At 42.0% G+C, this 15,161-nt stretch overlaps 1 protein-coding gene across 3 annotated transcripts in view; it reads left to right on the top strand.

Annotated features, from left to right (window-relative positions):
- gripap1 (GRIP1 associated protein 1) overlaps positions 1 to 15,161 on the top strand; it is a 259,951-nt gene that overhangs the window by 128,813 nt on the left and 115,977 nt on the right. For all 3 annotated transcript variants that reach the window (XM_060932398.1, XM_060932397.1, XM_060932399.1), the window contains one exon: positions 6,637 to 6,770. In XM_060932398.1, coding sequence (XP_060788381.1) covers positions 6,637 to 6,770 — 134 coding nt within the window. The remainder of the gene's footprint in view (positions 1 to 6,636; positions 6,771 to 15,161) is intronic.

Below are 15,161 nucleotides of genomic sequence, written 5' to 3'. Positions count from 1 at the left end.
ATCTCCAAACTTCTTAATATCTAGAACCTGTTTATTAATACGCATTTTGAAAAATTATTTATTTCAAGGCCTCCCCCACTGCTTTCTGTCGCTCTGACTACGTCACAGTCACTGTTGCGCTAATTGGTCAGAGCGTTGGCCTGTACGCACAGAGACAGTTTGAAAGACATGTATGTAGTATATAGTAAAAGTTCATTATGTCTACCTGTTGAAACTAATTCTTTAAATTCGTTTTTTAAGACAAGGATTTTTTAAGATGTTACCTTGACAGTTTCGGCGATAAACTTCCGCCTTCTTCAAACAGTCACCAGATGTCGAGTGGTGACGTGCCTTATCAGCTGATGTTACGCTACGGACTACCTGTCAAATTGGACGGGACGTTCACGCCTCCGTAGCGTAACATCAGCTGATAAGGCACGTCACCACTCGACATCTGGTGACTGTTTGAAGAAGGCGGAAGTTTATCGCCGAAACTGTCAAGGTAACATCTTAAAAAATCCTTGTCTTAAAAAACGAATTTAAAGAATAGTTTGAAAGACAGCGGGTTGTTCCTCCTACCCCCGTCGGAAATGTCTACGGATCGAGGCCAGACTAAATATTCACATTTAGTCTGGCTTGCCAGGCTAGAAAGTTGAGGCATTTATATTATATTTTCAGGTAACTTCATGTTGTGCTGTGAGGTTCTATGCAGTTTAACTTTTGAACCAACAGGTGCATTTGGATAAGTAAAGCCTATTTTTCTGCATTTTTGTAGTCCTGGTAATCTTTTATATTGGTAAAGTTGTTTATAGGACCATTTCTCAGTGTCTTTTGTTTTTTTTAATCAATAGTTTTTCAGTAATAACTTAATATTTAACATATCACTCAATTTTAATCACAAAAAGGGAAAATCGAAACAATTTCTCGCAACTTTCACTTCCTCCCGTTATGTAATCGCAACAAAAACCTAAAAAACACCGCAACTTTCATCGCAATTTTTTGGAAAACCCCCCACAACATCAGACATTTTAGCCCGCAACAATCACAAAAAAGGCCCGCGGAATCCTGGGGGGACTGTCTATTGGTATGTCCTTCACTGCATGACTAATTACCGCATTACTCGCACAGGGTGTCAATGCTTGTTGATACAGACAGCGTCTGAGAAGGTTGAATAATAAATAAAATATGTAATATTTGGGCAACCATGTTCTGAGTTCAGGCAACCAGATTTCTACAAATGGGCAACCATGTCTCAAAGTTAACGTCGAGCCCTGGTGGTCGTTTAATAATTGCGCTAGCATTCTTTAGCTCAGTCGCATAGCTTTTTTCTTTTAAAAAAAAAAAGTCTCTGAACTGTGAATGATCTGAATTTATGCCTGAATGGCTTTTCATTTTCATAGAGACATTTAAACACCTGGCAGTAATCTCCACCCTTTCTGACCCTGTCCGGTACCCAGACCTGCGTGTGGTTCAGAGGCGCGTTTCTCTGTGATGCTGGAAGTCGGTCTGTGTGTTTGCATTGTTTTTCTCGCTTCAGTTCGCACCACGGTGTCTCAGTCGGATTGAGGTCACTGAAAGCGATTGAGGCCAGCGGGGTGCTTTCACACCATCTCTCTCTCTCCACCAGGCCTCACAGCTGGAATACGGTTTGGCCTTTGGGATGGAGTGTGTTCTGGAGACGTTTCCTGAAATGCTCATTTTTTGGTCTTTTTTTTTGTCCTAAATGCCCCCAGCAGAAAAAACTAGCTGCATGTGTCATTTTTCTTAATACTTGGATACACTTTCTGACCCTTTTAATAACAACACTAAGATAACTTGTGGTCATGTAAGATTTCAGAGTCTTGATCAACTTTGAGTCTGCGCTTCTCCAGTCCGTGTGAGTCTGCGTCACTGCTCCACGCAAGGCCACGTTTAAAACCAGCCGTTCAGTGACGTTATGTGCTGAGCATTTTTGTGCCGTACCGAATCCGGTGATGGCCGCCTCCTGACCTTTTCTCAATGATTCCTTTACAGTCGAGAATACTACTGTACATCCGTCCTTCTGTGATTTTCCTTCTGGGACTCCTTTTCCTCCTTTTTGCCTTCTGTCATGGTTTTCCTTCCTTCCTTCCTTCTGTGACTTTGTTTTTCTTCCGGCCTTCCTTATTTTTCTTTCTTTATACGATTATCTTTCTACGATTTTTTTGTTTTCTAGGATTTCTTTCTTTTTGAGGTTTTCTTTCATTCTTTCTTTTCTCCTTGAGATGTTTTTCTTTCTTTCTCGATGTTTGTTTTTCTGTTTGCTTCTCTTTGAGATTTCTTTCTGTTCTTTCTGCTCTTTCTCCAAGTTCGTTCTCTTTCTTTCTTTCTTTCTTTCTTTCTTTCTTTGAGATTTTTTTCTCTTCTTTCTTTCTTTCTTTCTTTCTTTCTTTCTTTCTTTCTTTCTTTCTTTCTTTCTTTCTTTCTTTCTTTCTTTCTTTCTTTCTTTCTTTCTTTCTTTCTTTCTTTCTTTCTGCGAGTTCTTTCTGAGATTTCTTTCTTTCTTTCTCTGAGATTTTTTTCTCTTCTTTCTTTCTTTCTTTCTTTCTTTCTTTCTTTCTTTCTTTCTTTCTTTCTTTCTTTCTGCGAGTTCTTTCTTTCTTTCTTTCTTTCTTTCTTTCTTAGATTTCTTTGAGATTTCTTTCTTTCTGCCAGTTTTTTCTTTCTGAGATTTCTTTGAGATTTCTTTCTTTTCTGCAAGTTTTTTTTCTTTGAGATTTCTTTGAGATTTCTTTCTTTCTGCAAGTTTTTTCTTTCTGAGATTTCTTTCTTTCTGTGAGTTTTTTTTCTTTGAGATTTCTTTGAGATTTCTTTCTTTCTGCGAGTTTTTTTTCTTTGAGATTTCTTTGAGATTTCTTTCTTTCTGCGAGTTTTTTTTCTTTGAGATTTCTTTGAGATTTCTTTCTTTCTGCGAGTTTTTTTCTTTCTGAGATTTCTTTGAGATTTCTTTCTTTTCTGCGAGTTCGTTCTTTCTGAGATTTCTTTGAGATTTTTTTCTTTTCTGTGTTTTTTCTTTCTGAGATTTCTTTGAGATTTCTCTCTTTTCTGCGAGTTCGTTCTTTGAGATTTCTTTCGTTCTTTCTGAGATTTCGTTTTCTTTGAGCTTTCTGAGATTTCTTTGAGATTTTTTTTCTTTCTGAGATTTTGTTCTTTCTGAGATTTCTTTCATTCTTTGAGATTTTCCTTTCTGTGCTTTCTTTCTTTCTGCTCCTTCTTTCTGTATCACTTGCTGCATATCTGTTGCTGTCGTTGGTGGCTGATAACTTGCTGTGCTCTGATCCTCCAGCTGTGTTTGCTGCTGGAGCTCTAAGCAGTGCTGTGGTGGTGGTGTGTTGTGTTCTGTGCTCACTTTGTGCAGCGCTTGTGTGCAGTATCAGTAGTGGCCGTGCCGGGCGCTCCCGCTGTGTTTGCTGTGCTGGTGTTGGCCATCAGTGGGACTACGATAGAAAGTCAACCACAGTAAAAGTGTTTTTTTTTTTTTTGAGGGATTCATCTGATTGCTTGCTTTATTTATCTCCTGTCTTTGTGTCACTGTGTGCTTTGTCTCGGTCAGTGCTGCTCCTCAGTCTGTTGAGCAGGGTTTTCTTTCATGAACTCTCTCTCCTCTTGTTCTACTCTCGAGTCTCCCTTGTGGGAGATTGCACGTTATCAAGTGCAGGACTTCTTCAGATGCACGTTTTCAACCCAAACTTGTTCAAAATTCTTCATGCTCTTGTGCTGATTTTTGTAAGAATAGCAACAGTGCTGAAATTCTTTCACGTGCAAACACACTTTATATTGACGAAGACTCCAGTTGTTATAAATCACATTGCTGTTCTTTTCAGAATTCTGAGCTTCAACAGTTTTTCTTTCTTGATTGATTTCACGATATTGCATTTGAACAGAATTCTGTGTGAATATCAGTTAACCATAACTCTGTGGTTCTTATAGAGCAGCGCAGACCAAAACCACACCTGACTTCATTTAGCTGTTATAGGAGACGTTTGCATAATTTTTCCATCAGTGACCTAGATTTAAAGAAAAACCCCATACATTCAGTCGATACATGACAGTATTGTGTGGTTTATTGATTTGATTATTATTATTTTTTTAATTATGCGTTAGATGATCATTTTAGGAGCCTTGCAGGTAAAAATCCCAAACTGCAGGATGGGTGTAAGTTCATGGAGTCATAATGTCGGACTGAGCAATACAACATGCAGGACTGAAATCATCATCGTCGTCATTTTGGTTGAAATTGGTGTTGAATGAAGTGACCAAGTTGCCATGCATTTTCTTAATGTGTCAGATAACGGAATCCAGGGACACATGTCGGCCCGGGGGCATTTTGAGTTATTGACAGATTCAGAAAGTACAGTTTCTAAGCTTTCCAGTGATGCCTTCCATGTGGAGATCTGACAATATTTGAAGAATGTGTGGCCTTTTGAAAGTGTATACTTCTTAAAACAGGAAAGGGAGAAAATCGCCCTCAAAGTTTTCCATCTCAGCTACTCCGGGTGCAGGGCGGGCACATAATGGTGCTCATTTGCATGACATTAAGGAAAGCCCTACCCCCTACGAGCTAGCACGATGCTACTTTCATGTAAACAAAGATCACCACGTCAACTTTCCTTCCATGCAAAGTATGCCCAAAACAATTATGAAGTACAAAAATAAGTCCTAAAGTATACTTTAACGCTTTGTGGTTGAAAAATTACTCACACCGTAAGAAAGAGCACGATGATGACACAACTAACACAACGCTAGTTTCATGTAAAGCCTCGGTCACAACCGGCCGTACAGTACGCGCTCCTACGGCCGGTCTACACGCAAAAAACGCAAGAAACGCACGAGAGCGTGCATGTGATGTGCTGATTTTCGAGCCGTAGACCGGCCGCAGAGGTTCTTTGTCATGTCAAACAAACTCTACGGGCGCTTATGTTTTTTTCAGATTGCAAGACAAACTTACAGCCAACGCGTGTCTTTCTCCACGAACAAAAAAAAAACTGCAACGATTTGGGAAACGCCAAAAATCGCACAGCCAAAAAATCGTACGTCCGGTTGTGACCTAGGCTTAACCAAACCACAACACTCTCCGTTACATGCAAAAATAACCACACAGCCTTAGATTAATAAACTTACCCCATCAGAAAGAGAAACGGCGCCTTGCACACACCAATGCCTCCGATGGAATGTAGTCCTAGAACGGTCCGTGTATCATCCGATCACTCAAGTATTCCATTCAATCTGGAAAACGAGGTTGCGGGTTTTTTTTTTTGCTAGAAATGTTTATCTCTGATGTAAATACCGTGCGTCTGTTTGCTTCGCGGTGTTTCAGCTCCTCTGCGCTCTGTTTAGCTTGCTCATTCCATAGTGAAATTACACGCCTGTATGCAGCTTAAGTAGCCACGAGCTCAGCTCGTATCATACAGCTGATTCCCGGGGGAAAAAAAAAAAAGACTTAAATCGTCACGTGAATGGCCCATATGGTAATTTACCCACAAGCCCCAGCAGGCTACAGTCCTGACAAAAACGAGACAATTTGCAACAAAAAATGTATGCTTTTCCAACAAAACAATCTATTATCTGAAATACTGATTGCATTCTTCAAGATCTCAACTTGCACATGATGGAAAAAAAAACAAAAATCACAAATTTCGAAAAAAAAAATTAGCCTGGCAAGCCAGACTAAATGTGAATATTTAGTCTGGCCTCGATCCGTAGACATTTCCAAAGCGGGTAGGAGGAACAAACTGCTGTCTTTCGAACTGTCTCTGTGCGTACAGGCCAACGCTCTGACCAATCAGCGCAACAGTGACTGTGACGTAGTCAGAGCGACAGAAAGCAGTGGGGGAGGCCTTGAAATAAATAATTTTTCAAAATGCGTATTAATTAATAAACAGGTTCTAGATATTAAGAAGTTTGGAGATAATGACCACAAGTTTGAAGTCTGTACCACATACTTAACATACACTCATTTTTTTTCCAAGTGTTTTTCAAGGGTTTGCTTAAACTGTTTTTGAGAGTTTTTATTTAGTGGTGTTTGGTGAAATAATTTCCCTTAAATTTAAAATAACGGGAAAATAAGAAACAATCAAAAAGTAATGTTTCAAAGCTGTTTATTAATTCTTCGTACTGCACAAACTAGCCCCATCCTTTTGGCGACGAGCGGAGCCAGCTGGTAGATCAGACTTTTGCCATAGCCGGTCGGCAAAACAGCGAAAACGTCCTTCTTGAAAAGGAATGAGCGGAGAGCCTCTTCCTGCTCATGTTTCAACGAAAACTCCAAGTCTAATTCTTCTAAAACTGATTCCAAAGCGGAGTCAAACACGCGCTGTTTTGTCGTCACTCCTGCAAAAGCCCGCCCAAAGAATCCAAACAAAAACCTTGCATTGTGATTGGCGGGCACGATTTGATGCCCGGGGTGTTTTTGTTTATATGGTGCGAGGCTAGACCCACTCGCTAGGTAAAAAATATTTTTGGCCGCTAGGCGGGTGGGTCTAGTTTACTAGGCTAAAAAAAAATGCTTCTTTTGCGATTTTCTCGGATTCGTTTCGGCCGACATGCGTCCCTGGATTCGGTGAGGGGTGACAATAGAAGAGTGTTGGTTGCATTAGTGTGAAAGAGGAATGGCTGTTTATGTAAGCTGTTTGTGTCTAGGTCTGGAGGAGCTGGTGTTGTCTGAAATCAGTTCTCCATGTCGGACGCAACAGACTGGAGACAGCAGCAGCGTCTCCTCATTCAGCTACAGAGAGATGATGAAGGAAGGAGCTTCGGCGCAGAGCACCAATAAGGTATTCCAAGAGTGCGTTTGGCAAAGGTTCATGGACAGACGGTTTCCACAGACCTTAATAACTTTCTGAAAACACTAGCTTTAAGTTTCACTCGTTTAGCGTTTAAGTTTCACTCGAACACACTTTATCCTTCTGTATGATAAGCCAACTGGCAATTTACTACGGTACAAACTAACTAGGCATGTGTGTAAGGATGTCTCCAGACACAAAAATGACAGAGTACTTAAATTCACAAGGAAGGGATGACAAAATGACAAAACGCCAGCTTTTCCCAGCGCCCTTTCAGCACTGTTTTTGCTCGCTGCCTGTTCCTGGTTCTATAAAGATCACTGTCATTCACGCAGGCTAATTAATCCGTCTAGTAAAAATAGCTTCATCCAATGGCCAGATTGTGCTCGATTTCTGTAGTGAGACAAGATTCAGAAACTCCAGTAACACCATATGAAATGTACACCGTACCAATCAAAAGTTTCTACACCCCACTCTTTTTTTTTTTTGTTCTGTATTTGGACTATTTTCTACATTATAGAACAATACATTATAGAACATGGTGGTGTAGTGGTTAGCGCTGTCGCCTCACAGCAAGAAGGTCCGGGTTCGAGCCCCGTGGCCGGCGAGGGCCTTTCTGTGCGGAGTTTGCACGTTCTCCCCGTGTCCGCGTGGGTTTCCTCCGGGTGCTCCGGTTTCCCCCACAGTCCAAAGACATGCAGGTTAGGTTAACTGGTGACTCTAAATTGACCGTAGGTGTGAATGCGAGTGTGAATGGTTGTCTGTGTCTATGTGTCAGCCCTGTGATGACCTGGCGACTTGTCCAGGGTGTACCCCGCCTTTCGCCCGTAGTCAGCTGGGATAGGCTCCAGCTCGCCTGCGACCCTGTAGAACAGGATAAAGCGGCTAGAGATAATGAGATCAGAACAATACTGAAGACATCAAAACTATGAACTACCATATGGGACACGTACAGTGGTATGGAAAAGTTTGGGCACCCTGCATGGTTAGTACCTAGTAACACCCCCTTTGACAAGTATCACAGCTTGTAAACACTTTTTGTAGCCAGCTAATAATCTTTCAGTTCTTAACTGGCGGATTTTCACACATTCGTCCTTGCAAAAGGCTTCCAGTTCGACAAGTTTCTTGGGCTGTCTTGCATGCACTGCTCTTTTGAGATCTATCCACAGATTTTCAACGATGTTTAGGTCAGGGGACTGTGAGGGCCAGGGCAAAACCTTCAGCTTGGGCCTCTTGAGGTATTCCATTGTCGATTTTGAGGTGCGTTTTGGATCATCGTCTTATTGTAGGACCCGTCCTCTTTTTAACTTCAACTTTTTTACAGATGGTGTGATGTTTGCTTCCAGAATTTGCTGGTATTTATTCAAATCCATGCTTCCCTCGACCAGTGAAACGTGCCCTGTGCTACTGGCTGCAACACAACCCCAACGCATGATCGATCCACACCCATGCTTCAGAGTTGGAGACGTGTTCTTTTCCTGGAATTTGGCACCCTTTTTTCTCCAAACATACCTTTGCACATTGTGGCCAAAAAGCTCTATTTTGATTTCATCAGTCCACAGGACTTGTTTCCAAAATGCGTCAGGCTTGCTTAGATGTTCATTTGCAAACTTCAGACGCTGAATTTTGTGGGTAGGACGCAGGAAAGGTTTTCTTCTGATGACTCTTCCATGAAGGTCATATTTATTCAGGTGTTGCTGCATAGTAGAACAGTGCACCACCACTCCAGGGTCTGCTAAATCTTTCTGAAGGTCTTTTGCAGTCAAACAGGGGTTTTTATTTGCCTTTCTAGCAATCCAACGAGCAGTTCTTTCAGACAGTTTTCTTCATCTTCCAGACCTCACCTTGATCTCAACTGTTTCTGTTAACTGCCATTTCTTAATAACATTACAATCTGAGGAAACGGCTACCTGAAAACACTTTGCTATGTTCTTGGAGCCTTCTCCTGCTTTGTGAGCATCAATTATTTTATTATTCAGAATGCAAGGGAGTTGTTTAGAGCTGCCCATGGCTGTTGATTTTAGGGACAAGTTTGAGGAGTCAGAGAATTTATACAGCTTTGTAATCTGCATCATCTGACCTTTCCTGACGAAGAATTTGAACAAGTCACAGCTCAATAAGCTAATTAAGGTCTGGAGCCTTGGTAAAAGTTACCCGAGAGCTCAAATGTATTGGGGTGCCCAAACATTCGCATGGTGTTCCTTTTCTTTTTTCACTCTCCAATTGTACAAAAAAATAATACACACATCTTGCAGAAAACGCTGAAAAGAAATGTTTCGTCTTTGCCTTTTGGTGATCAGTTCATCTCCTGCTCACTTAACTATTCACAGTAGCAGACATTTTCAGCAAGGGTGCCCAGACTTTTGCATACCGCTGTATGGAATTATTCTATCTACATTCGCTGGATATGAGCAATCGTGCGTTCTGATTGGCTACTACCAGGATATCAGCTCATATACCGTGAGGAGAGAAAAACAAAACAGTGGAGCATGCTGCTGAACCAACCGAGGACAGAATAAAAACTCCTACTCGGAAACAAAACCCCAAAAATGATCAAGTATTTAAAATAAACAGAAATGGCTAAAATAATATAGGTTGTGGTTTGTTTTTTTCCTCCCCACCCCACCCCACCCCACCCCCAGATATCTCCTGTTCTACACTCCAGCCCAGTTAGTGGCAGTAATCCACCTTCAAGTTGGCTTGCCAACCACCCAAAAAAAAAAAAAACAAAAGAAGAAGAACGACGAACCCCCCCCCCCCCCCCCCCCCAAAAAAAAAAAAAAATGGGATAAAAGTGTTTGATGTGAAGAAATGTATGTATTTATTTATTTATTTAATTTTTCAAGAATTGTCATTTTTGACAAGTTGGTACTGTCATTTCGCCGGTTTGTTTACATTCTAAGCGGAAATGATTTGGTCACTTTTTTTTCTTTTTAATATTTATCAAATTGGCAAAAAAAAAAGTTAAATTTTGTTAAAGGTACGTACGTACATCAACTTTTATGTATCTAAAATCAAAAGTTATCATTGGAAAAATGCCTACAGCAGCTCTGACTTGAATCACAGACTACACTTCGGCTTGCGTTACTCACCCTCGCTAAAATAAGACGATTATTGTCCTTTAGAAGTCTTATTCCAGCATCATGAACCCATCCACAAACGAAAACGTTATCAGCTTCAAGACTTTTGAAAGCTTTCATTTGATTCTTTCTTATGAAACTATGTTTGGACGGCCAGATAATCGGAAATGTCCGGAAACTGTTTGGGAAGTTGTTGACACTGCTTGAGAAGTCCGTCTGTTTTAAGCTGTAGGGGGTTTTGATTTGATTTGATTTGATTTGATTAATTTGGTAAAAATGCAGTCCATAAAAAATACAGTATGAACATGGCATAAAAACCAGGGTTTGACAAAAGTGTGAACACTTGTTTCCATTGTGGTCCCAGAGACTAATCACAGACAGCCATGGTTACCATACTAAGTACAGGGGTGAAGCTAGGATTTTTCAAAAGGGGGAGGCGGGGTCACACACTGACTGGCAGCCTGAGTACATTATGTAACAAAACAATAATTACCATTACTAGTTTTAGGTAGCTTCGAAACCGGCTCTTCCATTACTGCTGTTTCTTCCACATTATCTTGATGTTGTGTTCTAGAAACGGCACTAAAACTTAGCTTCGAAGCGACAAAATGCAACTTTGATGGAAAAAAATTATACAATAAATTGCTTACCTTTCTTCACGTCGAAAGAAGGAGGAAAGTTTCGCTTGTTTTGACATGGCGGATTATTAACACGAGGAAATACTCGTAATTCGCAACTAAAAGACTGCAGCTACCGTACACTGGCAACTTGACCATGCTTTCTAGTGCGATCGTGTTGCGCTTACGCGGAACTGGATCAGTCCTGCGCGCCTTCGCTCGTGCACCTGAAGGCGTGCCTCGGGCTGCGCGTGCGCCTAACGAGCTCCGGCACGCGCGCTGTTAACAAAGAACACCTGTTTGGGCTATTTAAGGACTGTGCCCATGCAAGGACAATGCGAAGTATTACACCACGTCTAGGCTACGTTCACACTGCAGGCTGAAGTGACTCAAATCCGATCTTTTCGCCCATATGTGACCTGTATCCGATCTTTTATTGACAATATGAACGACACAGATCCGATTTTTTCAAATCCAACCCAGGCCATTTGGATATGTGGTCCTAATTCCGATTCCTATCCGATCTTTTCATATGCGACTTCAGTCTGAACCGCCAGGTCGCATTCATCCGACTTGCACGTCATCAACAAGCCACAAACGTCACTATTCTGCGCTGAAGTAGGCGGCGGGTCTCTCAAAAAAAGTTACAACAACATGGTGCATAATCACAGGCGCAGATAGAGGGGGGGACGAGTCAGATTTAAATTCACCTCGTTCGGTCCCCCCCCCACTTATAGGGAGGAAAAACGTCTATGCTGTCTTTCTTTGCATAAGGCAAACCTCACGGAAAAATCAAAAGACTAATTACCATTCGGTTTATTAAGGTGCACGGCAGTGTATACATAGTTGCAACAACTCACATAAAACAAAACAAAGACTGATATTCGGTTGGTTGAGCTGCGCAGACTGCACAGGTTGCGAGCTCGAGCTTGGTTGCTATGGTTACTAACAACAAGTCTGACAGGCATATCGGGGTTGGGGTTGGTTTGCTGGCAGCTTTGTCCCCCCCAGTTTTTTGTCCCTCCCAGTTCAAAAAACGTATCTGCGCCCCTGCGCATGACATCAATGCGAGGGACGCTTCGGGCTGTGAAGGTTCTGAATCTTCTCAATGGAAGGACGCAGAGGTTAGGGAGCTGATTTCCATTTGGGGGGGATACAGCTATTCAAGCTAGATTGGATGGGTCATACCGCAACCGGGCGGTTTTACTTCCGTAAACACTGGCCATGCTCACTGTGTGTGACGTCGTCGTATCCTGCAATGCGCATGCGGAACACTTTTAGGTCGCTTTTCGTTCATACTGAGGATCACATACAAGTCACATATATTTGTTAATGTGAACGACCTCACAAAAAAATCGGATTTCACAAAAAAATCGGAATTGAGCATTAAGCCTTGCAGTGTGAACGTAGCGCGAGTGTGCCTTACTGAGCCTTGTTTTCTGTCCCTGTTCTTGTTGACCTCCTGGTTTTTCGACTCCTGTTTCTCGTCCCTTGATCTTGTATAGTTTTGCCTCTGGTATTCTGTCCGTGCCTCGATTGACCTCCTGCCTGTTTCCTCGATTACGACTTTGCCTGCTGTTTCGGACTGTTTGCCCGTTGTGTGCGTTGCATGCACTTTATGCTCATATCGCACTGTGTATTATTTAACATATCTGCACTTGGATCCGCCTCTCCCGCACACACTCTGACAAACTGGGTTTTTGCACCCAAACCACAGGAAGTCCATACAAGATTACAGAAACCCTAATGAGGCTGAGGTGACAATCTAGTTTAAAAAAAAAATTAGAAAAATTACAGTGGGCACTTTTCTAATATTCTTATGTGGCTATTGAAAAATGTATGGTCCGACAAAGGGTGGGAGGGGGTTCACAGGCACCCCAGGCCCTCCCCCCCCCCAAGCTATGCCCCTGAAGTAAATACCCAAAATATAAACAATAATAAGTAATACAAGAGATACTACTACTTTCACTACTACTACTACTAATAATAATAATAATAATAATACTGTTTATTTTTTTCGTGGTGTGGTTTCCATCAAATCCTGCGCTCTGATTGGCTGGCGAGCGGGTCCGTATCCTACAACAGTTACGGACCCCGGTTACGGACCTCTGGCGAATTGCTCATTCACAACAACAAACATAGTAGCATTTTTTGTCAGCATTTATCTTTTTTTTTTTTTTTTTTTTTATATAAGATTATCAAAAATCTTATAAATTTTTGCCAGCATTTCTCAGGAGAGTAGCATTAATTTTACAGCATGGATAGCGATAACGATAGTCTTCACAGTGAAAGCGAGTTTTACTCCCCTGAGGAAGAAGAAATAAAAGAAAACATTTCAGGAGAAAGCTAAAAACCTCTAACTGTTTCTAACGCCGAGCAAAAACACGGCTGAATCCTGAATGACTCCTATTTGTATAAATAGGGGACTACATAGGCGGCAAAATGTAGTTGTTTTCCTGCCATGGAAGTGCACTTGTATACCGAGGAGGAAGCCGTTTGCATTACAGCCGTGAATGAGGATTCAAAATGGCGGCTCGCCTCGGCTCGGTTTTCCCTTTCGGGCGCTCTCGTTTTCTGTTAGAATTTGGTAAAGAAAAAAATAAATATATTATTTACCAGCTTAAAGTCGGTCCGTATGGTGAAATACCGTGACCTCGGCCCAGAGGGCCTCGCTCAGTACTTTCAAGACCTCGGTCACGGTATTTCACCATACGGACCTCCCAGCTGGTAAATAACATGTATATAGCATCAGAGTAAAAACTAGAATACATTTACAAGAAGAAAGCATGACTAGTGAACATTAACACAGACCACAAAGGAAGCTAATAGTAAACAAGTGTTTCTCTCCTGGTGTGATATCTGATTAAAAATAATAACTTTTTTTCAGCTTTCTTAAGATTAGACAGATTTTGTCCGTAGTGTAACTCTGAAGGAAGACTGCTCCATGCCTGAATACCAGCGTAAAGGAAACTAGATTTACCAAAAGATTCCTACACCCTCGGTATCTGCAAGGATGATGCACAAGAGCTTGTACTGATTTGAATGGAGTTCATTTGTATAGCTCAAGCCTTGGGCCAAAACATTTTGGGCAGAACCATTTAGAATTTTGAAAACCAGATTAAGCTTCAACTGGGCAATGCGCATACTCACTGGTAACATATTGGTCTGCTTAAATTCCTCAGCACCAGTATGACTTCTGGCTGGTGCATTCAAAATATACCGAATTAATTTATTCTGCGATACCTGTAGTCTATTTTGGAACTTTTTCGGTAACCCAGAATACCATGAAGTACTGGCGTAGTCAGATACCCCTTTTCCACCAAATCAGTTCCAGGGCTGGTTCGGGGCCGGTGCTGGTTCACAACTCGTTCAACTTGCGAGCCAGCTGAGAACCAGTTTGCTTTTCCATAGCTCGGGGTGCTAAAGGAAGCCACGTCAGTTACGTCGCTGTATACGTCAGTTACGTCGCTACGTTTGCATAAACCTTGGCGCAAATATCGAAGCAAAAACAACACTGAAGAAGCAGCAGCAACAACAATAATAATAATAATGGATGACTTCGCGTTTGTACAGCTGCTGCTTCTCGTTGCTTAAAAATGGCGACCTTTCGCGGTCTTGCTATTGTTGTTGGTCTTAACAACTCCGCCCCCCCGCTGACGTAAGCAGTTCTTTCCTCTGGCCCAGCAGAGAGTTGGTGCTAGCCTGGAACCAGTTTTTTCTGGCCCCAGAGCCAGTTCTTTGTCAGTGGAAACAGAAAACCCGGTTCCAAACTAAGCACTGGCCCCGAACCAGCCCTGGAACTGCTTTGGTGGAAAAGGGGCTTTAATGACTTTTTGAATAAGGGCCAATACGAGCAATTTCTTTGTTTCTCGGGTCACATGATTCACTCGCCGATGGAGAAACTTTAGTTTAGCATTGGATTTTTTAAACTGTTATTCACAATGCTTTCTCCATTCAGAGATTGGTCTAAAGTTAAGCACAGATACTTGCAGCATGCAAGTTTGTCGCCAGGACATTTCACGTGAATGGAATTTATTTTGTCCCCATGAGGGGTCCAATCCATCACCAAATTTTCTTGATGTCGAGAATCAAAACAAAATCAAGCCCGTTAACATGGTCCGATGTAGAACGTTTTCCACAAGACGGCAATGTCGACGACGGCTTGGACGTGTACTTGGCTCGGACGCCGTCTTTGATTGTTGCCGGTCACTTGGAAACCGGAAGTGACCCAGGAGGCCAAATGTCACACGATTACAAACAAAGAATAGTGGTGAGGGTTAGGGAGCCCCAAAGACGAGTTACTGTTTCCGCCACACAGTGGACCCGAGTCACGTTTAGTTCCACAAGTTTTCACTAATATTGTGAGAGAGTGTTTGGCCTTGGTGGAGGTCTGTGTTCTTCGCGTGCCCTCCTTCTTCTAAACAGATAATGCGGTCGATTAACAGAACCACTTGCGCATCGTGGAAAAATAGGTCCGAGATATATAAACCTCTGAACAGCTGCGACGTATTGATTATCAGGAGCGCTAATTTAAAGCGTGTGGAGGCGATGCATTTTTCACATCCTTTCTGGAGCAGGCGTGAAAAGCCAAGCTCCAAAAAACACACACAAATCAGTCTTCACATCCATCTCACTCTGTTGCCATGGACAACCCTTTCTATTTACAGCTCCCTAAGCACACGTGC

Source organism: Neoarius graeffei, chromosome 10, assembly GCF_027579695.1.
Source record: "Neoarius graeffei isolate fNeoGra1 chromosome 10, fNeoGra1.pri, whole genome shotgun sequence".
Lineage (NCBI taxonomy): Eukaryota > Metazoa > Chordata > Actinopteri > Siluriformes > Ariidae > Neoarius > Neoarius graeffei.
This window is presented reverse-complemented; position numbering and strand designations above follow the sequence as displayed.